The 23,651-nt window shown below is 38.9% G+C and overlaps 1 protein-coding gene across 2 annotated transcripts in view; it reads left to right on the top strand.

Moving 5' to 3' along the window:
• The first annotated feature begins 1,528 nt into the window (after positions 1-1,528).
• LRRC69 (leucine rich repeat containing 69) overlaps positions 1,529-23,651 on the top strand; it is a 106,324-nt gene continuing 84,201 nt past the window's right edge. For both annotated transcript variants that reach the window (XM_044245334.1, XM_044245333.1), the window contains exon 1: positions 1,529-1,711. In XM_044245334.1, the coding sequence (XP_044101269.1) occupies positions 1,529-1,711 (183 nt within the window). The remainder of the gene's footprint in view (positions 1,712-23,651) is intronic.

Raw genomic sequence — 23,651 nt, 5'->3', positions numbered from 1 at the left:
TAAGATGATTGATGGCCGTGACAATGTATGTAATGGCAGAATGGCAGAGAATATAATGGCGGCAGGCAGTAATACAGTAGAGATGATGAGACCATGTTGTGATAATAGCAGTAGAAAGAGAAGCAGATAAGTGTGAAGGGTGTGGTGTGGTGGATTTGTACTGGATCAATTTAAACTTAGACTATATCTCAGAATCGCCTTTCCTGTATAGTTTCCCAGTCCTAGCCACAAGAGACATGTTGCACATTTGGAAGGCACAAGGCAAGCAGACGCTTGGAAAGTTAGCATGAAGGCATTGAGTGTCAGTAATGTGTTCTGTTGCTGATCTGCTGGCTCACTTCATTGGTGTGAATTAATAACGGAACCTGCAGCTTCTCCCACTTCTGCCAGATCTTCTCCTTCAGTGTCCCCGAATCCTGGAGCAAGCACAGCACCAGACACATCAACAATAGCCCTATAGAGATAGCTTAATCAGCTACCACAATTATCTAAGGCAGAAGGCTATATGATTCTTGTTGGTCTTCTCTGATAAAGAATTTGCTGCTAAAACAAAATACACCCATGTAATGGGTTTTGGGACTAGGACTCAGGTTAAATTAGAATTTTTATTTTTATTTTATTATTTATTTATTTATTAAGATTTTATTTGAGAGAGAGAGAGAAACTGTGTGTGTGAGTGGCAGGGTGCAGAGTAGAGAGAGAAGGAGAGAGAATCTCAAGCAGACTCTATGATGGAGCCCAGCATGCGGCTCAATCCCATGACCCTGAGATCATGACCTGAGCCAAAATCAAGAAATCGGGTATTTAACTAAGTCACCCAGGCACCCCTAGAAGTATCCAATTATGATTTTTGTGAGATACATTATTTCATTAGGATTTGCAAAAATGGTGATTTTCCTAAATCTAGTTTTTCCCTCCTCATTTATAAGCTTTTATTTTTTCTTTGAATAGGAACCATATTAACCCTTAAGTTATATTAAAAGGTACTTATACTGGAAAAGCAGAATAAATGCTTCATTTTTTTCCTTTATCCATTTGCAGACTTATGAGTAAGTTTCTCAGCAATCCCTTTGTAATCAATGAGTTTCTTTTATTTTTAAAATACCATTATGAACTCCTTGATTTTAATGTGTTTTCATATGTTTCATTCTAGATTATTGTTTCTGATCCTCAAATTTCCCATTTTAGATCAGTGGGAACCTCAACCTCTAGAAGTTGGTTTTTGTGTCCTTTTGATGTGTGATCTCACTAGTCTGATAACGTCCATGTCTCTGGCATTAGAATCTGGCATAAGATATCCTAGGCTCATTGTGTATATTTCCTGCCCCAAATCTGGAATCAGCTATTTCTTTTTCCTATCTTTTTCACAGGTAACACTCTGATGCCTCCTATCTTCAACATGGTAGATCTCAGAATGTTTTTGTTTCCATGACACACCAGTTCTGTAATTAGAGGTTCTAAAGAGGCACAATAAGGAACGTAATCCCTAGTGATTACCTTCTCTCTCTCATATTTCTCTTCTAAGCCCATGAGTGAAAGGTTGTTATTAAGAGCACTGAAGGGTGGTGAAAACACTAAGATCATTACCTTGAATGGGAAGAAGATAACAAAGATGCCCTCAGCATTAGGAAAACTGCCTGGCCTGAAGACTCTAGATCTTCAGAATAACCAAATCCCCAAGGTGTGCCCGGAAATAAGCACCTTGACCCAGGTAAGGAATAGCATAGCATTTTGGATTGAGGTTGGAAAATAGGAAGAGAGAAGAGAGGTGAGAGAAAAATAAGGCTTTGGTCTCTGGAGACTTAGCTCCCGGGAGACTTACTGTGGAGTGTTGTTGGAGAGGCATCAAAAAGCTCTCTCCCTTTGGGGATTACATATGGTGGGGAGAAGATGTTCCAACTTACTCATGTGCACATCTGGAATCAGAGGATTAGGTCCCTGCCACACTCATCTTTCTGGAGGCTGTCAACTGGAAAAGGCTTGAGAGCCTGGAGCTGCTTGTCTACCTTGGGGGCTCCATCTGGAAGTGGAATTGAGGACCCAGGAGATGCTGTTCACCATGGAGACTATCCTGAAGCTTTGCATATGGAATGAAGCATCTTTTTGGATGTAGCAAGGGGGTTTCCTTTCAATTTCCTAGAGCTGACTTAACTTTTAAATGGGAGCGTTGGCAGCGAATAGCAAGGAGGAAACATTCATTTCTTCTGAAGCAGTCTTTAAAGAAGGTTAGTATTTTTAAAAAAGAATACCCTTCTTAAAAAGCAAGAGTTGACATGAATGAATCCCAGATGCTTGTATTAAGCATTTCTGCCCACCAATGTGAAACCTCAGCTGCTAAAAATCTTGAGGTTAGGAGAAGACAAGGGATATTAATTTTGCTGTTTTCTTTGTATTCACTTCTAAACTGTCACCAAGCACTGAGAGAACCCATGAACAGTAAGCTCATTGCAGTTCATTGGTTTTGAGTTCAGAGTTACAAAAAACAAACAAACAAACAAAAAAACAACTTACCTTCACCTATCTCATTTCCTTTTAGAGTCACAAAACTATTTGAACTTGTAATCTGTGTTCAAGTCTTTAAAAAAAAAATAGGGCAATATTCACAAACTCCTCCCTTTGATGGTAGCTTCCAAAAGTGCATATATAGTCACAGGACAAAGATTTGGACTTTTCTAACAGGACAGAGGAATTCCTATGCAAAAGGATTTAGGATTTGACTGAGCCATGAGCTGATTTTCTTCCCTTGTTTGACTTTTTTTCCATTAAAGTAACACAGTGCATTGTTTTAAGAAAATAAAATACTACCAAAGGCTTATAATAAAAAGCTACTATCTTCTGTCTCACTCTCCATCACCCCCAAACCTGATCTCCATATGTACACATTTTTCACTCGTCTCTTTTTCCTTGATTTTTCCAATTTAGATATCATTCATCTTCATTCTTCCAAGTACTATTATGAGACTTAGTTTCTCCATAGTTATCTTTTATTTTTTAAAAGATTTTTATTTATTTATTTGAGAGAGAGAGAGAGAGAGCATGAGAAGAGGGAGGGTCAGAGGAAGAAGCAGACTCCCTGCCAAGCAGGATGCCTGATGCGGGACTCAAAGTGGAACTCGATCCCGGAACTCCAGGATCATGACCTGAGACAAAGTCAGTTGCTTAACCAACTGAGCCACCCAGGTGCCCCCACAGTTATCTTAAACTTAATATTACTACACCTTCATTTCTTCTCTTCACAACTGCAGTCTGTTTTTAGTACCCACTTCGTAAGATGACCATATCAGCATCTCTAATCCACCTTGAGCTCTCCTTCCCTCCTCACCAAAAATTTCAAACATTTTACTCTTATAAGCTGTATACCATTTACACTGTACTGAGTTATAAATGTGGTTAAATATTTTGTCTCTTGGGGAACTCTAAGATGTGTATCATTAATATCATTCTTGCAGAGTCAATTAATGTGTTATGATTATATTTTCTCCCTCATTTCCCATTCTGTTCCCTTGGAGTTGCCAGTTGTCTTTTATTCTTGTGTCTTTTGCCTTTGTCATGGCCTTGTTTTATTTCAAACTTGATTATATTACATATTCTAGCAAATGTGCTCTTTCCTTGAGTGACTTCCCCCCAGGGCCCTCCATCCTACTTCCCCAGTCTAAGCTGATTACTACATAAGTTTGCTGGATACTGTCAGGCTAGGGAGGCTCTCCTGAATTGGACACATTGTTTCCTCTGGCCCATATTTTCCTCATTCTTGGTTTCCTTTCTTATTTTGTAAGAGTAAGTCTCCAGATACTATCGTCATCTGGGTATGAGGCAGTTCAATTTTTTTTTTTTAACTCTTGCATGTGTAAAAATGTGTATTCTTCCTTCATATTTGGTCGATAGCTGTTTAGTAAAAAAAAAAAAAAATTACAGACTGTAAAATATATTTCCTCAGGGAAAAAAGCCTGACTCTATCATTACTATGTCTTCTTCTTGTGGCTTCCCCTGTACTTTCCTCCTTATCTTTCTATTTATGAGAGCCTCTAAATTTTGACTTCTGTTTCCTCACAATTTCCTTAAACAGGGAGCTGGATAAGCTTAGTCCTTACTTTTAAAGATTCATCTGTTATAGAAAACTGGTTTCTTGTGGTCTACATTTAAAGTGCCTTACAAGTCAGAGTCAAGCTAATGTCATTATTGTTTAGCTGTTCATGAACTAGCAATTTTTCTCATACAGAGTCTCCCCAGTGTGGAATTTTGAATAAAGTCCATCTCCCCCTTTATAACGGGAGTTGTAGATGCAGCTCAAATAAAACATGCTAGAAGCCTTCAAAAAGATACAGATCGTTGATATGGTTCAGAAATACCACACAGTCAACCTCAAAGTTTCTAACAGAAAGGACAGATGATAGTTTCAGAGAGAGCTAAGAGGGGCTGCTCGCCCTGGAGGAACGTTTGGGTGACCTGCGTATCTTAACTGGTTCAGCCACATACCAGCTAAATAAAAGGGGCTTGGTCACCCTGAGTCTCAACTTCTGCCTCCATTTACTCCAACCACATGTAAGAACTGAGCATCATCTGTGTCCAGGCTCTAGGAACTGGTGACTCAGCAATGGATGAAAATCCCTGCCTTCTTGGAGCTTCCCCTCCAGTCAGTAGAGCTATAAGGAACCAACAAGCGAAATGAACAGGATGTGAGGCGGTGATCAGTTCTAAGGAGAAGAAGACAGTAGAGTAGGCAGGCAGGACATGTTGTGGCATTTGAGCTGAAATGTCAAGGAATGATCCAAATCACAAAGTGTCTTTGTGATCTTTATAACCCGGTGATATGTATATCACAGTTCCAAGATCATTCTTATTCTAACCACTTTCCATAAAACACTTGAGTGTATTTTTCAAAAGTTAGTTTGAACTCTTTCCTGCACTGGTTTGAATCCTACCTTTTAGAGCAATTATTTAAAGTATCCCCTTACCACATTTTTGGGGGGGTCTAGACTGTGCTTGCATTTTGGACTATCCTTTTTTAAAAATCATTGTTGAAAGTCTAGTTTGCCCCAATATTCTGATTTTGGTCATATTTTCTACAAAATATAAAAATGGTCTTGATATTTTTTAAGTTCCTAAAGCAAAAATAATACTCTTAAATTTCAGTACTCACAAAATCATATCAAATAGAATAACAGAATCAATCATTTCTTGAGGGTCAGGCACAATGCAAGGAATTCTGTTCATTTTTAAGGAAGTTACCACCTTCCTATTCTTAATAAAATATATGTATGGTTCAGTAAGAGGTTAAGTCACTTGTCAAGGTCACTCAACCAGTGAATACATCTATAAAATGAGGTCCCTTTCAAGGTTGCTTTCAGCCCTGTTTCATTCGTTATATACTTAGTGTGAAATTTATCAGGCAGTGGTATTTCATCTTGTAGTTCCTAAAAACAAAAACTGGGTTAAAGAAAGCAGGTTTAAATGGTATGTGGATTGTCCTCACTTACCATTTATTTACATATGCATTCTTTTTTTTTTTAAGATTTTATTTATTATTTATTTGACAGAAAGAGATCACAAGTAGGCAGAGAGGCAGGCAGAGAGAGAGAGAGGGAAGCAGGCTTCCTGTTGAGCGGGCAGAGAGCCCAATGCAGGGCTTCGCTTTAACCCACGGAGCCACCCAGGCGCCCCTACATATGCATTCTTTTAACAAACATTTACCATTCATCTTCCTGTGTCTGTGCTGGTCCCAAAGATACAAATGTGAAAAACACGTGGATCCTATCTTCTTGTTTGAGGACTAAGTTAAATGTTAACACGAATAAAGCTCGATGCCTGGCACACACGAAATTTTCAAAGTTATAGTTGCTATTGTGATTAATATTTCCACTGTAGAGTCACTGGCAACAAGCAGAAAATGGGAGGAGATCAGATACAGACCCTACCTGTTTCTTTGCTTATTTGGCTAGTGAAATTTGGGGAAATTTTAATCACTTCTAATGACATGAAGAAAATGAGTTAATGCCCTGTAATTTATAGTGAATGCATTTGTTCTGTGACTGATGAAGGGCTGGAATGTCAGCAATTTTCTTTTTTTTTTTTTTTTAAGATTTTTGTTTATTTATTTGACAGAAACAGAGAGATCACAAGTAGGCAGAGAGGCAGGCAGAGAGAGAGGGGAAAGCAGGCTCCCCACTAAGCAAAGAGCCCAATGCAGGGCTTGATTCCAGGACCCTGGGATCATGACCTGAGCCGAAGGCAGAGGCTTTAACCCATTGAGCCACCCAGGGGCCCCCGTCAACAGTTTTCAAAGAAGCACTTTGTAACTCTTGAGGGTGGAGACCTGGTCTTGTCCCTAATTGCCTGGCACCTAGTAAGCCACGTAAGGTGGACTTGAGTGGAATGGGATGGAAGCCATTTTCAGAGTTCAGCTTAACCAAACAGTGTTATCATAATTATGGCATCACCTAGGAACAAAGTTCTTTCATAGGCAAATCGCCCATAGTTTTAAAATCCCCAGTGAAAAAAATGACCAACATCTCCTATTGTGTGTGGCATTGTGGACACACATCACAAGGTCCAATGGTAGTACAGCAATGTTCTCCTTATGAGGCTTACATGTGTGGTTGCCCCGAAATAAGATACGGTCTACCGGAGCTTTTTATTTGACCATAAACAATTGACAGTAAATAAGGCCAACCCTAAGCAGAGTTGGGTAGTTTTTAAAATTGTTATTGTGTTTCTAGTCTCTCCTTTTTAAAATTTTACTGTCCTCAATGACCCCAAACACAATCAACTTCCTTTCTTCTGCCCTCCCTCCCTCGTTGGCTTGCTTCCTTCCTTTCCCTGCAACCGTCCTTTCTGCCAGTGGTCAGCAAATAGTTGTGTGTGCCTGCAGTGGATGAGGCACTCTGCTAGATTTTGGCAAAGTTAAAAACTATAAAGATATCCATGTGTCCTTATTCTCAGGTTTGGTGGGGAAAGGTAATCAAATGTACAGATAGATGTAAAATTATAATTGTAAAAATTACCACAAAGGAGAATTATACTGTGCAAAGAGCATCTCTAGTCAGGTAAGAAAGGTGGTCCCGAGAAGTGCAAGGGAGTGACGATCTGGAAGATCGTCAGAGTCGTATCAGAGTTATGCAGAGACACACAAGAGGGACAGCGCATGCAAATCCTCTGCTCACTCCCTCCTTGGGTGTTCTGGGTCTCACTCTAGAAGCCTCGAGGAACAGCAGGGAACTGATGTCGTCTGTACTGTTTGTCAGCTGTACTATCCTTTCTTCTGTCCTTACCACTGGAAATCTCTTCTTCCTCTATCAACTAATGCCTCTTTTCCTAAGTCTGGCTTTTCTATCAAACAGAGATTTATTATCGTGCTTTACTGTATCCTCTCCAGGTATAGAGGCACCAAGGGAATTCCTTCTTTCCAAGCTCCTTTAGTCTTCCTTTGCCTCTGTCTCTCTGCTCAAGCCTGTGTTAAGCCTCTTGCACCCTTTCTAGAACTGAGCTTTCTCCACTAGCTGGCAGTCAGGTGTCTGAAAGAGGCTCAATCCTGTTCTCTCACTTGCCTGCTGGGTAACCGGAGACAGCTCACATGATCTCTCTATACCCTGGTTGCCTCATCTCTAAAACATGCTTTGTTATTCTTAGCACCTGAGGTTGCTGTCAACATTACCTTATATAGAATGCCTTAACAACCTGTTACTTGGAAAATTGTAGCCCCTACCACCAAACATCCGAATGCTTCATTTTTCCAAACAGTTTGGGTTTTACCTTTTGACTGAGTGTCAGTTTTGTGTTGTAATTCCTCTTTTCTAACAATTTGAAACTCTTGTTTCTTCTGTATTCTTAATAAGTTTCTGACAGGATGCTAACAGGTAATGCTTTGTTCATGGTTTTACTGTGACTGTCTATCAGAGACTCCTTCTTATACTGAGTGAGTAGGACTTGCCAATTCCATGACACTGGGTTTCACGTTGGGATCTAAAGGGGATAGTTCTTGTGCTCGCTTCGGCAGCACATATACTAAAGGGGATAGTTCTTAAAGGTCGCAGGGATCTTTAGAGATTAGCTGCCATGCTGGACTTTAGAAACTTTGCCTCTCTTTCCAATGAAATTACAATTGTTTTGAGAAATCTGACTTTATATATGCAGAAGTTATGCAAAATTAAGTAATAGTTTTGAAATTTTCAAAATTATTCAGATCAAGTCAGGAATAGCTGGACTTAGAATAAGTATTTGGCAATGGTATTAAACTTTTTTTTTAAAAGACTTTATTTATTTATTTGACAGATAGAGATCACAAGTGGGCAAAGAGGCAGGCGGGGGGTGGGGTGGGGTGGGGCAGGAAGCAGTCTCCCTGCTGAGCAGAGGGCCCTATACGGGGCTCTATCGTAGGACCCTGGAATCATGACCTGAGCTGAAGGCGGAGGCTTTAACCCACTGAGCCACCCAGGTGCCCCTTATACTGTAGTTTTAAAGATGCCACAGAGTCCTTAAAATTTTCTTAAAAAGGCATTTATAAGAATTAGCAGAGTGAGCCATAATGCTGCCCTCCCCGATATACCTTAGTCATACACATGCTAATTAAAAAATGTAGAAATCCTGTTAGTCTTCTCTCATTAATTTGATTCAACTATTTTTATTAAATAGGTTACAGAACCTGACATTATATTAGGTATTATTTAGGCTTAGTGAATAGGAATATTCACTGTCCTTAAAGAATTTTAGGTTTAATAGTCACATACTAGCTAAAAAAAAAAAAAAATATATATATATATATATATATATATATACATACACACACACACACACACACACACATATATATATATATATAAAATAGGCAAATGGTCTAACAGCTTATTACAAAATGGTGTCAGCAAGCATGATTTAGTAAAAAAGATATCCAGATAAAGTGGACATTTGAACCCTTTTTTAAATAGATGTATTTATTCATTTTTAGAGGAGGGGAGGAGCAGCGGAAGACGGAGAGAAAGTCTTGAGCAGACTGTTCTGAGCATGAGCGACCCAGGGCTCAGTCTCAAGACCCTGAGATCTCCACCCTTAGATCATGACCAAGCAGAAACCAAGAGTAGGAAGCTTAACTGACTGTGCCACCCAGACACCCCTAAACTTATTATTTTTTTTACACTTTTAAAAATGTTTTTATCCAAGCTAGTCATATATCATTTTAAAAATCAAATAAGCAATTGAAGGACACAATAAATAACACAGAACTTTTCACTGGCAATTAATAGCTATAAGCACAGTGTAACAAAATGTTAGGAGAAGTTGCCTGATGCAAGTTCTAGGCATACATCTGATAGGCAGGCTCTACACTGAATTGAGTATAGAGGTTAGTGAGAATGAGCAGATGCTTAGAATAAGGAAAGCATGCAGTCCCTTAGAAGGAAGTAAATCAAGCTGAGAAGATTGGAGCTGACTGTGCTCAATGGATACTTGATTAAAAAAAAAAGATGTGGAGTCATAATGAGTATTTCACAGTGTGAACCATTAGCTTGCAGAAATGATCTAAGCAGGCAGCATTCAACTAATGTTTATTGAGCAACTATTATGTTCCAGATACTTTTTTTGAATGCTAGATGAATCACATAGACCCAACTCAATAGTAGAGGTAAGATATATACTACAATCAATCACTACAATACAAAGCAGAAGATAATAATTGGTCATAGTATCTAAAATCTATAAAGAAATTATCAAACTCAATACCCAAAGAGCAGATAATTCAAGCAAGAAATGGGCAGAAGACATGAACAGACATTTCTGCAAAGAAGACATCCAGATGGCCAACAGACACATGAAAAAGTGTTCAACATCATTTGGTATCAGGGAAATACAAATCAAAACTACAATGAGATACCACGTCACACCAGTCAGAATGGCTAAAATTAACAGGTCAGGAGATGACAAATGTTGGCGAGGATGCAGAGAAAGGGGAACCCTCCTACACTGATGGTAGGAATGCAATCTGGTGCAGTCACTCTGGAAAACAGCATGGAGGTTCCCCAAAAAGTTGAAAATAGAGCTACCCTATGATTCAGCAATTGCACTACTGGGTATTTACTCTAAAGATACAAATATAGTGATCCGAAGGGGCATGTGCACCCAAATGTTTATAGCAGCAATGTCCACAGTAGCCAAACTATGGAAAGAACCTAGATGTCCATCAACAGATGAATGGATAAAGAAGCTGTGGTATGTATATACAATGGAATACTATGCAGCTACAAAAGAATTGAAATCTTGCCATTTGCAATGGTGTGGATGGAACTAGAGGGTGTTCTGTGGAGTGAAATAAGTCAGAGAAAGACAATTATCATATGATCTCCCTGATATGAGGAATTTGAGAGGCAAAGCGGGAGGTCATGGGGGGTAGAGAGGGAAAAAATGAAACAAGATGGGATTGGGAGGGAGACAAACCATAAGAGACTCTTAAATATTTATTTATTTATTTATTTGACAGAGAGAGATCACAAATAGGCAGAGAGGCAGGCAGAGAGAGAGAGAGGAGGAAGCAGGCTCCCTGCTGAGCAGGGAGCCTGATGCGGGACTCGATCCCAGGACCCTGAGATCATGACCTGAGCCGAAGGCAGCAGCTTAACCCACTGAGCCACCCAGGCGCCCCATAAGAGACTCTTAATCTCACAAAACAAACTGAGGGTTGCTGGGGGTGGTGGCGTAGGAAGAGGGTGGTTGGGTTATGGAAATTGGGGAGGGTAGGAGATATGGTGAGTGCTGTGAAATGTGTAAGCCTGACGATTCACAAACCTGTACCCCTGAGGCAAATAATACATTGTATGTTAATGAAAATAATAATGAAATGAAATGAAAAATAAAAGTACACAGGGCCATGCATCTACAAAAGGAAGGTGGCTTCCTGGAGAAAGGGTATATGTCAAGGGCGAGCAGTAAATACAGAAACCTATTACAGTAAGTGGAGAACTAAGGTACAGTGATAGTTTAATGGAAACAGAATCCTGGAACACATTACCAACAGTAACAATGAAAAAAAGTTTTCTGGCAAAATTAACAATTTAACAGAAACCTATTATTTACAGGTACAAACTAGGAACTAGTAGATAAGTAAGTCCTGCACAGAATAGTGATTATAGTCAATAACTGTGTTAAAAACTACAAAATTGCTAAGAGACTAGATCTTAATTGTTCCTAGCCCCCAAAAAGAGATGATAATTATGTGACATGATAGAGTTCCAGATAAATTATGGTGGTAATCATACTGCAGTTTATGTATGTATCAAATCAACATGTTGTACACTTAAACTAATGTATGTCAATTATATTTCAATTTTTTAGAAGTGGCTTTGAACTCAGAAATCTTTGAAAAAATTAGTTAGAAATCATTAAGAAAACAGTTTTAGGGCACCTGGGTGGCTCAGTGGGTTGGGCCACTGCCTTCAGCTCAGGTCATGGTCTTAGGGTCCTGGGATCGAGTCCTGCATTGGGCTCTCTGCTTAGCAGGAGCCTGCCTCCCTCTCTCTCTCTCTGCTTGCCCCTCTGCCTGCTTGTGTTCTCTGTATGTCAAATAAATTAAAAAAATCTTTAAAAAAAAGAACAAAAACAATTTTAACCACGAGACTCTTAACGATAGAGAACAAGCTAAGGGTTGATGGAGGGCAGTGGCTGGGAGATGGGCTAGGGTGATGGGCATTAAGGAGAGCACTTGTTATGATGAGCACTGGGTGTTGTATGTAAGTGATGAGTCACTAAATTCTATTCCTAAAACCAATATTACACTATATGTTAACTAACTAGAATTTAAATAAAAATTTGAAGAAATTTTAAAAAGAAGAAAACAGGTGGAAAATTTGAAAACCAAATGGAAGTGTCAACATATATATATATATAGGAAGCAGCTAATGAATTTTTAGCATCATGCATGTCCAACATTTCATACTATGGTCTTCTTCTGGATCTAAAAGATTATAGTTAGCATTTTGTAATATCTGCTATTTTCCAAGTACTTTATTGTATTGTCTCTAATCCTTAAGACAGCCCTGAAAAGTAGACACTAGTATCCCCATATTTTTAAAGTAATATCTACCCCTAACTTGGGACTTGAACTCACAACCCTAAGATCAAGAGTTGCATGCTCTACTGACTGAGCCAGCCAGGCACAATATCCCCATTAAAAAAGAAAGAAAAAAAGAAAGAAAGAAAGAAAGAAAGAAAGAAAGGGAAAGGAAAGAAAAGAAAAGAAAAGAAAGAAAGGAAGAGGGAAAGAAAGAAAACCTGACACTTAGGAATTGGTCTTGCCTGAATTCACAGAGCTAGTACATTGCAAAGCAGATGGTCTCCAAATCCTATGCTTTGCCTACTGTGCAATACTGACTAAAGAGTGTGAACACCAACAGAGTATTTAAAATGAGAATTCTATGTACTACATACAATTGCATTGTGTGTGTGAATCAATGTATATATGTGCATGCACATGCATATACATGATCATTCTGAACAACAGTAAGTTTGTTTTAAAAATAGGTAGCACATTATTATAGACAGTGCAGTGTAGAAGTGAAGAATACAGACCATAGAGTGAAGCTGTGTTATTTCACCATAATTCATAGTCTGGATATGTGATCCCTTTTCTGTAAAATCAGGGGTATTGTGAGGTCTGCACATACAAGGAATGTACAAGGCTGCCTGGCACAGTGTTTGGCACAAATAAAATTCTATTTAAGTGTTAGTCATTAGTATTATCATTAATAAGTTAATCAGTACTTTTTCTTCTCAAATTTCTTGGCCTCTTCTCTCCTATTTATATAAGATTGTTACACATTAAACCTGGATTCCATAATCCATAGGCATCAGTGACACTAAGATGCTTACCTCACATCCAAGATGTAAGAGGAAACATCCATCTATTTCAAGGTGGGCCACAGACAGGCTGTAACTTAGAGGTATGGATGGGCCTATCAAATAAATCAAATCAAATTTAGGAAAACTTGGGACTGATAGACACTGTTTGGGATACATATACCAAGATGCAGAAAAGGTTATAGGGATAGCAACAATGTTTAGGACATTATTGGGTAGAGCAATTCCTTGTAGACTGGTTATTTAGGGATTTGTTTATATATAATGTAGTAGGACTGGATAAAGGGAATTTAAATACCCTTTATGCACAACCCACTTTTTACATTCTTTGGCTATATAATGCTATAAGCAGGCAGTAGTGATTACCAGTTTTAGGGTGATTGCAATGAGATACAGCTGAAAAGATGCATCTCTAAGGAATTTTGAGACTAGCATTGGTGACAAATTGAATTTGGGTGTAGAGAGAGGAAGAACTTCTAGGTGATTCCAAAGTTCAGTCTCAAGAGGCGATAGGATTACAAGAATGGTGGGTGCATTAACCAAAGTGGGGTTGGGAAAAACAAATCTAGTATGCCCACTGACATTGTTCAGTTTTAGACTTTGAATTTAGAGTGACAATATCACATTCACTAGAGAGGTCTTTTGAGCCAAAACCAACGAGATGCAATTTTTGCAGGGATAACTGTAAATTCCTACATTTAAGAAAAGAATTCAATTGCATAAGTCCAGGATGTGGGTTATCTCCTTCACAGTTATCTCTTTGGAAGTGGGTTTTTTATGGCCACACACAAAATCAATTATGCAACAATAATGTGGCCTGCTGCTGAAAGAGTGCATGCCATGTTGGGTTACATTAGTAGAAGTGCAGTCATCTGCCTGAGGGAGATTCTGTGGTCTCACCAGCATCTATGCTATGAGATCACATTTCCTGTCTTACCCTAGGCGCCATGTTTCCAGAGAGGGGTGCTTATAAAAATGAGAGAGCGACCAGGACAGTGAGGGGTCTGGAAATTATGTCCTGAGGGAAATGGTTAAGGAAGAATGAAACAAATTCAGAGGGAATATGATAGCAATCTTCAAATATTTGAAAGATTATTATGTGGCAGAGAGCAGGGGGAATAAAGCTTTTTTTTTTTTTTTTAAGATTGCCATGGGAAAAATTAGATAGAAGTTACAGAGAACCTGACAAACCAAAAAAGGAAAAATAAATAAGTAAATAACACTTCCTAAGAAATAAAAGAACTACCCTTTACTGACTGTGTACATGAGGGTTATCTGTTTGCATTTTATATGCTGCACTAGGTGACATATAAAAGTTCTTCCTGATTTTAAGATGTTATAATTCCCTGGTCAGGGGACCAATTGAGAAACCTTTTTGTAGAGATGGCATCTTTCGATCCATGGCAATATGCTAGTTTCCAAAGACAGAAGAGTTATATTCTGAATATGCCAACAGAAATTTCATTATAGATAATTACTGAAGTAACAGAAGTTTCAAACTTATCCAGTAGCTGTCTCTTATATGACTAAAGGCCCCCCTTAGGAACTATCCTTAACCATAGAATGTTACTAGTGAAGCCCTGAATGCGTTCTTTCTGGATGCCTGGTATTTCTGAAACCCTTTGTGAATTGAATACCATTTGGAACAACCTTGTCCAGGCATCTCAAATAATTCACCTCAAACAACTTGTCAAGGCATCCCAATTAGTTCACCTCAAACATCACCTTCTCAGAGAGATCTTCTCTAATGACCCAATCTGGCCTTGAGTTAGTTCCTTCCACCATCCCACCCTCCCTTCCTTTTTAGATTTATTTATTTGAGAGAGAGAGCAAGCCCGAATGTGGGGGTAGGGCAGAAGGAGAGAGAAATTCAGTCAGATTCCATGCTAAGTGTAGAAACTGACATAGAGCTCAATCACAGGACCCCAAGATCAGATCTGAGCTGAAACCAAGAGTTAGATGCTTAACCAACTGTGCCACCCAAGTGCCCCAACATAAAGTTACTTTCCAACCCATTAGTCTGTTTTCTCTCCTTTATATGAAGCATTAACACTAACAGAAATTACTTTTTTATCTCTCTCATCTCCCAACATATAAGCATTACAAGAGAGGGATAGTAGGTGTCCTTGTCACTCTAGTATTCAGAATACCATGCACATTATATACATATAATAAATGTGAATGAATTAGTACAATATTTAGGTTGGATTTTGAGGTATGTTTCAAAGGAAATTTAGTCCTTGCTGTAATGTCTCTGGAACTTCTGTATAATTTATGTCATGGATATAGTGATGGAGTATAACCACACAGTCTTTAGGATACCTTTATGAATTTAAAGGTCATAAATCAATCTTCTTTTAATTACCTTACTCTATCAAGAATAATTCTGCTTCCATTCACTTCATCTTAGTATTAACTTTAGAATTCTTTAAAATCTTGAGATTTTCAGTTGAGTCCTCTTCATCTTCTACATGTCATAGTCTTGGTGTTGAGCTCAGAATTTCAGATGGTTACCATTTCTAGCCAAAGGGCCATCCATTTAATGTGTCATCCAAAGCGGTGCCTTTTTATGAGTCATCTACCCATTTTATAGCACGTTCCTTGGAGCTGTTCAATCAGAAAACCAGCTGTGGTTGTCAGCCACCCTACCACATTTGGCCAGATTGCTCTTCAAAATTACATTTCTTTAAACATTGTACAGCTCCTCCTCAAAGCAGGTGGTTTTATTTCATGTTCAATTGGGAAAGAAAAGCCAGATACTATCAGTCAGGAACTCCCTCATCTTTCTATCACCAAATCCATCCATGGCTCTGATCTGCATGTACATAGGAGTCCCTACTCTTACGCAGAGCCAGCACCCACTTATCCTTTGGATCATATCCTTTCTCATTTTCTAAAGGATTTTGATTCTGAAATGATCCCTCTCCCTATATCATTAGTTTCTTATTCTCTGCAGAATTATTTCCAACAGCATGTAAATAAGTTGTACTGTCTTTTATTTTTAAAGAAAAAAAAAAACCCTCCAGCTGTCTGCTAATTTTCTAAGATTCCTTTATAGCAAAAGTTCATAAAAGAATTGTCTATTACCCATTATCTTCACTTTTTCACATTTTCTCCACAGTCTACTCAATCAGAGTTTCTTCCCCAACACTTCACCCTTATTGCCAAGGTTGCTAATGGTTTTCATGCTGCTAAATCCAGCGGTTATATCCATGCTTTTATTTTACTTAACCTTCCCCTGGCATATGGCCTGCATCTTCTTTTTAAAAAATAGCTTTCTTTTCCTTTTCTTTTCCCTTGGCTTCTGTGACACTGTGTATCTTGGAGAACCTAAGTCATAGATTTTTGTAATTTATTGAGGCTGTGCTCTCAGGAGATACCTATAAAAGTATGAGGAAGCAGAAGAGAGCAGGGAAAGAATCAAGGTTAAGAACTGATTTCAGGAGAAATTAGCCTTATCCCATCAGAGTTCTGGAACATGCCCTGCACCACAGAGGCAAGGGGGCTGGCTGTTATATCCCTGCATTCATTATAGGATATACTCCACCCTGAGATGGAGAGGGTGGAGTAGAGGCATAATCTTCCAGGCACCTCCAGGTTAAAGCCTCTCCTAGTAGCCAAGGGAAATACTTCAGAGAAGGATGCAGTAGAAAGTAGAAAGTCCTCAGCAGGAAAAGTCTGGTTCTTGAGGATTGAGCACAGTCTCAATAAAGGAGATCTGCTACACCAGATGCTACAGGTGTTCCACCTTCCCTTCCCTGTCCCACCTTCACCTCACTGAGCATTCCTTTTCCTCTGCTAGGCTCAATCCTCTCCCACACTCTCACTCCCGGTGATCTCTTACAATTTCATAAGATACCTTTTACTTGGTGAAGGCTCAGATTTAACCCTCTGATCTTGACCACGTTAGAGAGTTCAGACTTAGATTTACAACTGCCTACTTAATATTTCCACCTCAGGGTCTAAAAGGATCTTAATTTTAATAGTGATAAAGCAGAATTCTTGATTCCTTGTCTTTCCCCATCCTGCCCTTGTCCTAGTTGTCCTCATCTCAGGCATTCAAGCTCCAAAGCTTGATTCTATCCATGACTCCTCTCTTTCTCTTACATCTCACAAGCTTCTGGCCCTACTTCCAGAGCATATCTCACACTCATCCTCTTCTTTCCATCGCCATCACCACCGCTCTAGCCCAAACCATCCTAATTTCCTGGCCTGACCACTGCAGTTATGCCCCTGAAGAGTGTGCAAGCTCTGCTCTGCTCTTTATCTCTTGCTGCCCTGAAGGCTATTCTGTATACAGCTGTCAGAGTGCTTCCATTAAGATATATGCCAACTAGGGATGCCTGGGTGGCTCAGTTGGTTAAGCAGCTGCCTTCAGCTCAGGTCATGATCCCAGCGTCCTGGGATCGAGTCCCACATCGGGCTCCTTGCTCCGTAAGAAGCTCCTTGCTTCTCCCTCTGACTCTGCCTGCCACTCTGTCTGCCTGTGCTCACTCTCACTCGCTCTCTCTCTGACAAATAAATAAATAAATAAAATCTTAAAAAAAAAAAAAAGATATATGCCAACTAATACTACGTTTGCTCAAAACCCTACAGTCATTTCTCACTACTCTTCGAGTAAAATCCCAATCCTTCACCCTGGTTTACAAAACCATGTACAATTTGGCCCAAGTAGACCTTTGCAAGGTCATGTTTTGCTGGGTTTGCCCATTATGCTCGGCCACATCAGCCAAATCTCTTGGTTCCTCAACTATGCTAAGAATATTCCTGTTTTGGGGTCTTTATTTTGGCCATTTTTTTTATTATCATTGCTCAGATCTCAATTTAAATATCAACTTCTAAGACAAGCTTCCTGATCAGCCAATCACTATCTCTTCATTCCTTTAATTTTATATACAGAGCACTTAATGCTACGTAATACTTTTCTTATTTTCTTATTTTTTTAGACCTTCATTCACTTCTTTTTCTTTTTTTTAAATTTAAGTTTAATTTAGTTAGTATAGTATGTATTAATTGTTTCAGAGGTAGACTTTAGTGATTCATCAGTTGCATATTACACCTAGTATTCATTATATCAAGTGTCTTCCTTAATGCCAACAACCCAATTACCCCATCTTCCCACCACCCCCTGCCCCCAGTAACCTCAGTTTGTTCCCTGGAGTAAAGAGTTTCTTGTGTTTTGCCTTCCTCTCTGTTTTTACTTTATTTTTCCTTCCCTTCTCCTATGTTCATCTGTTTTGTTTCTTAAATTCCACATATGGGAGCATCTGGGTGGCTCAGACTGTTAAGCATCTGCCTTCTGCTCAGGTCATGATTCCAGAGTCCCTCAGTGGGGAATCTGCTTCTCTCTGTGCCCCTCTCCCCACTCAACTCTCTCACTCCCTCTTTCACTCTCTCTCAAATAAATAAAATATTTAAAAAAATTCCACATACGAGTGAAATCATATGGTACTTAATTTTCTCTGACATATTTTGCTTAGCATAATACCCTCTAGTTCTATCCATGTCATTGCAAACAGCAAGATTTCATTCTTTTTTGATGGCTGAGTAATATTCCATTCTATATATACCACATTTTGTTTGTCCATTCGTCTGTCAGTGGACATCCGGGCTCCTTCCGTATTTTTTTTTTAAAGATTTTATTTATTTATTTGACAGACAGAGATCACAGGTAGGCAGAGAGGCAAGCAGAGAGAGAGGAGGAAGCAGGCTCCCCGCTGAGCAGAGAGCCGATGCAGGGCTCGATCCCAGGACCCTGGGATCATGACCTGAGACGAAGGCAGAGGCTTTAACCCACTGAGCCACCCAGGCACCCCCCTCCTTCCGTATTTTGGCTATTGTGTTAATACTGCTGAGATAAACATTGCTGTGCTTGTGTCCCTTTGAATCACTTGTTTTGTGTTCTTTGGTTCATCCAAAGGTTCAGGCCTACTAGTGCAATTACTGCATTGTAGGGTAGTTTTATTTTTAACTTTTTAAGGAACCTCCATTATGTTTTCCAGAGTGGTTTCACTCGTTTGCATTCCTATGAGCAGTGTAAGACAGTTCCCTTTTCTCTGCATCCTTGCCAACATCTTTTAATTTTAGCCATTTTAACCAGTGCAAGGTAGTATCTCATTGCAGTTTTGACTTATATTTCCCAGATGATGAGTAATGTTGAGCATTTTTTCATGTGTCTTGTTAGCCACTTATATGTTTTCTTTGGAAAAATGTCTATTCATGTCATCTGCCTGTTTCTTGACTGGACTTTTTGTTTTTGGGGGTGTTGATTTTGGTAAGTTCTTTATAGACTTTGGATATTAGCCCTATATCTGATACATCATTTATGAAACTCTTCTCCATTCTGTAGGTTGCTTTTTAGTTTTGTTGCTGTTTCCTTTGCTGTGCTATTTTATCCTGATGAAGTCCCAACAGTTCATTTTTGCTTTTGTTACCCTTGTCTGTAGAGATGTATCTAGCAAGATGTTGCTACAGCTGAGTCAAAGAGGTTGCTGCCTGTGTTCTCTAGGATTTTGATGGTTTCCTCTCTCACATTTAGTTCTTTCATCCATTTTGAGCTTATTTTTGTGTATGGTGTAAAAAAGTGGTTCAGTTTCATTCTTCTGTATGTGGCTGTCCAATTTTCCCAACACCATTTGTTGAAGAGACTCTTATTTCCAGGATATTCTTTCCTGCTTTGTCAAAGATTAGTTGACCATAGAGTTGAAGGTCCATTTCTGGGTTCTCTGTTCTGTTCCGCTGATCTATGTGTCTGTTTTTGTGCCAGTACCATACTGTCTTGATGATCACAGCTTTGTAGTAAAGCTTGAAGTCTTGAATTGTGATGCCTCCAGCTTTGGTTTTCCTTTTCAACATTACTTTGGCTATTTGGGGTCTTTTCTGGTTCCATCTAAATTTTAGAATTGTTTGTTACAGCTCTGTAAAATGCTGGTGGTATTTTGATAGTGAATGCATGAAATGTGTAGATTACTCTGGGTAGCACAGATCTTTTAACAATATCTGTCTTCCAATCCATGATCATGGAATGTTTTTCCATTTCTTTGTGTCTTCCTTAATTTCTTTCATAAGTGTTATGTAGTTTATAAAGTATAGATACTTTACCTTTTTGGTTAGGTTTATTCCTAGGTATCTTAGGGTCTTTGGCGTAATTGTAAATGGGATTGAGTCCATGATTTCTCTTTCTGCTGCTTCATTGTTAGTGTATAGAAATGCAACAGATTTCTGTACATTGATTTTTATATCCTAGAACTTCACTGAATTTGTGTATCAGCTCTAGCTGGAGTCTTTCGGGTTTTCTTTTTTTTTTTTCTTTTTTTCTCTTCATTGTCTTTTTTTAAATTTTAATTAAAAAAATTTCTTTTCAGTTCTCCAGAATTAATTGTTTATGCAACACACCCAGTGCTCCATGCAATACGTGCCCTTCATAATACCCACCACCAGGCTCACTCAACTTCCCACCCTCTGCCCCTCCCAAACCCTCAGTTTGTTCCTCAGAGTCCACAGTCTCTCATGGTTCATCTCCCCCTCCAATTTCCCCCCAACTCCCTTCTCCTCTCCATCTCCCCATGTCCTCTGTGTTATTTCTTATGCTCCACAAATAAGCGAAACCATATGATAATTGACTCTCTCTGCTTGACTTAACTCAGAATTATCTCTTCCAGTCCCATTCATGTTGATATAAAAGTTTTTGTATTCATTCTTTCTGATGGAGGCATAATACTCCATAGTGTATATGGACCCCATCTTCCTTATCCATTCGTCTGTTGAAGGGCATCTTGTTTCTTTCCATAGTTTGGTGACTGTGGCCATTGCTGTTATGAACATTGGGGTGCAGATGGCCCTTCTTTTCACTACATCTATATCTTTGTGGTAAATACCCAGCAGTATAATTGCAGGGGCATAGGGAAGCTCTATTTTTAATTTCTTAAGGAGTCCCCACACGGTTTTCCAAAGTGGCTGCACCAACTTGCATTCCCACCAACAGTGTAAGAGGGTTCCCCTTTCTCCACATCCTCTCCAACACACGTTGTTTACTGTCTTGTTAATTTTGGCCATTCTGATTGGTGTAAGTTGTTATCTCAATGTGGTTTTGATTTGAATCTCCCTGATGGCTAGTGATGATGAACATTTTTTCATGTGTCTGTTAGCCATTTGTATGTCTTCATTGGAGAAGTGTCTGTTCATGTCTTCTGCCCATTTTTTGACATGATTATCTGTTTTGTGTGTGTTGAGTTTGAGAAGTTCTTTATAGATCCTGGTTACAGCCCTTTGTCTGTATTGACATTTGCAAATATCTTCTCCCATTCTGTGGGTTGCCTCTTTGTTTTGCTGACTGTTTCCTTTGCTGTGCAGAAACTTTTGATCTTGATGAAGTCCCAAAAGTTCATTTTTGCTTTTGTTTCCTTTGCTTTTGGAGACATATCTTGAAAGAAGTTGCTGTGGCTGATGTCGAAGAGGTTACTGCCTATGTTCTTCTCTAGGTTTCTGATGGATTCCTGCCTCACGCTGAGGTCTTTTATCCATTTCAAGTTTATCTTTGTGTATGGTGTAAGAGAATGGTCGAGTTTCATTTTTCTACACATAGCTGTCCAATTTTCCCAGCTCCATTTATTGAAGAGACTGTCTTTTTTCCACTGTATATTTTCCCCTGCTTTGTCAAAGATTATTTGACCATAAAGTTGAGGGTCCATATCTGGGCTCTCTACTCTGTTCCACTGGTCTATGTGTCTGTTTTTTTTTTTTTAAGATTTTATTTATTTATTTGACAGACAGAGATCATAAGTAGGCAGAAAGGCAGGCAGAGAGAGAGAATGGAGGAAGCAGGCTCCCTGCCAAGCAGAGAGGCTGATGCGGGGCTTGATCCCAGGACTCTGGGATCATAACCTGAGTTGAAGGCAGAGGCTTTAAACCACTAAGCCACCCAGGTACACCGACATGTCTGTTTTTATGCCAGTACCATGCTGTCTTGGTGATCACAGCTTTGAGTAAAGCTTGAAATTGGGCAACATGATGCCCCCAGTTTTGTTTTTCTTTTTCTACATTTCCTTAACAATTTGGGTCTCATCTGATTCCATACAAATTTTAGGATTGTTTGCTCCAGTTCTTTGAAAAATGCTGGTGGAATTTTGATCAGAATGGCATTGAAAGTATAGATTGCTCTAGGCAGTATAGACATTTTAACAATGTTTATTTTTCCGATCCATGACCATGGAATAGTCTTCCATCTTTTTGTGTCTTCTTCAATTTCTTTCATGAGCATTCTATAGTTCCTTGAGTATAGTTCCTTTACTTCTTTGGTTAGGTTTATTCCCAGGTATCTTATGGTTCTTGGTGCTATAGTAAATGGAATTGATTCTCTAATTTCCCTTTCTGTATTTTCACTGTTATTGTATTAGAAAGCAACTGATTTCTGTACATTGATTTTGTATCCTGCCACATTACTGAACTGCTGTATGAGTTCCAGTAGTTTGGAGGTAGACTCTTTTGGGTTTTCCACATAAAGTATCATGTTATCTGCAAAAAGAGAGAGTTTGACTTCTTCTTTGCCAATTTGAATACCTTTTGTTTCTTTTTGTTGTTTTATTGCTGTTGTTAGGACTTCTAGTACTATGTTGAACAACAGTGGCAAGAGTGGGCATCCTAGTCTTGTTCCTCATCTCAATGGGAAGGCTGCCAGTTTTCCTCCATTGAGAATGATAGTCACTGTGAGTTTTTCATAGGTAGATTTTATGCATTTGAGGAATTTTCCCTCTATTCCTATGCTTTGAAGTGTTTTAAGCAGGAACGGATGCTGGATTTTGTCAAATGCTTTTTCTGCATCAATTGAAAGGACCATGTGGTTCTTCTCTCTTCCCTTATTGATTTATTCTATCACATTGGTTGATTTGCGAATGTTGAACCACCCTTGCAACCCAGGGATAAATCCCACCTGGTTATGGTGGATAATCTTTTTAATGTACTGTTGGATCCTATTAGCTAGGATCTTGTTGAGAATCTTAGCATCCATATTCATCATGGATATTGGCCTGAAATTCTCCTTTTTGGTGGGGTCTTTGCCTGGTTTGGGGATCAGGGTAGTGCTGGCTTCATTAAAGAGTCTGGAAGTTTTCTTTCTCCTTCAATTTTTTGAAACAACTTCAGGAGAATAGGTATTATTTATTCTTTGAAAGTTTGGTAGAATTCCCCAGGGAATCCATCAGGTCCTGGGCTCTTGGTTTTTTGGGAGGTTTTTGATCACTGATTCAACCTCGTGACTAGATATCGGTCTATTCATGTTGTCAATTTCTTCCTGTTTCAGTCTTGGGAGTTTATAGTTTTCCAGGAATGCATCCATTTCATCTAGATTGCTTAACTTATTGGTGTATAACTGTTAATAATAATTTCTGATGGTTGTTTCTATTTCCTTGGTGTTAGTTGAGATCTCTCCCTTTTCATTCATAATTTTATTAATTTGGGTCTTCTCTCTTTTAGATTAGTTTGGCTAATGGTTTATCGATCTTACTGATTCTTTCAAAAAACCAGTTTCTATTTTCATTGACGCATTCTACTGTATCTCTAGTTTCTATTTCATTGATTTCTGCTCTAATCTTATTTCCCTTCTTGTTTGGGGGCTTGGCTTAGTTTGTTGTTAATTCTTTAGTTCTTTAAGGTGTAAAGATAGCTGGTGTATTCTGGATTTTTCAATTTTTTTGAGGTAGGCTTGGATGGCTATGTATTTCCCCCTTAGGACCACCTTTGCTGTATCCCATAGGTTTTGGACCGAAGTGTCTTCATTCTCATTGGTTTCCATGAATTGTTTAAGTTCTTCTTTGATT

The sequence above is a fragment of the Neovison vison genome, chromosome 4 (genome assembly GCF_020171115.1).
Source record: "Neovison vison isolate M4711 chromosome 4, ASM_NN_V1, whole genome shotgun sequence".
Lineage (NCBI taxonomy): Eukaryota > Metazoa > Chordata > Mammalia > Carnivora > Mustelidae > Neogale > Neogale vison.
Note: the sequence above shows the minus strand (reverse complement) of the source record. Positions and strands in the feature narration are given on the sequence as shown.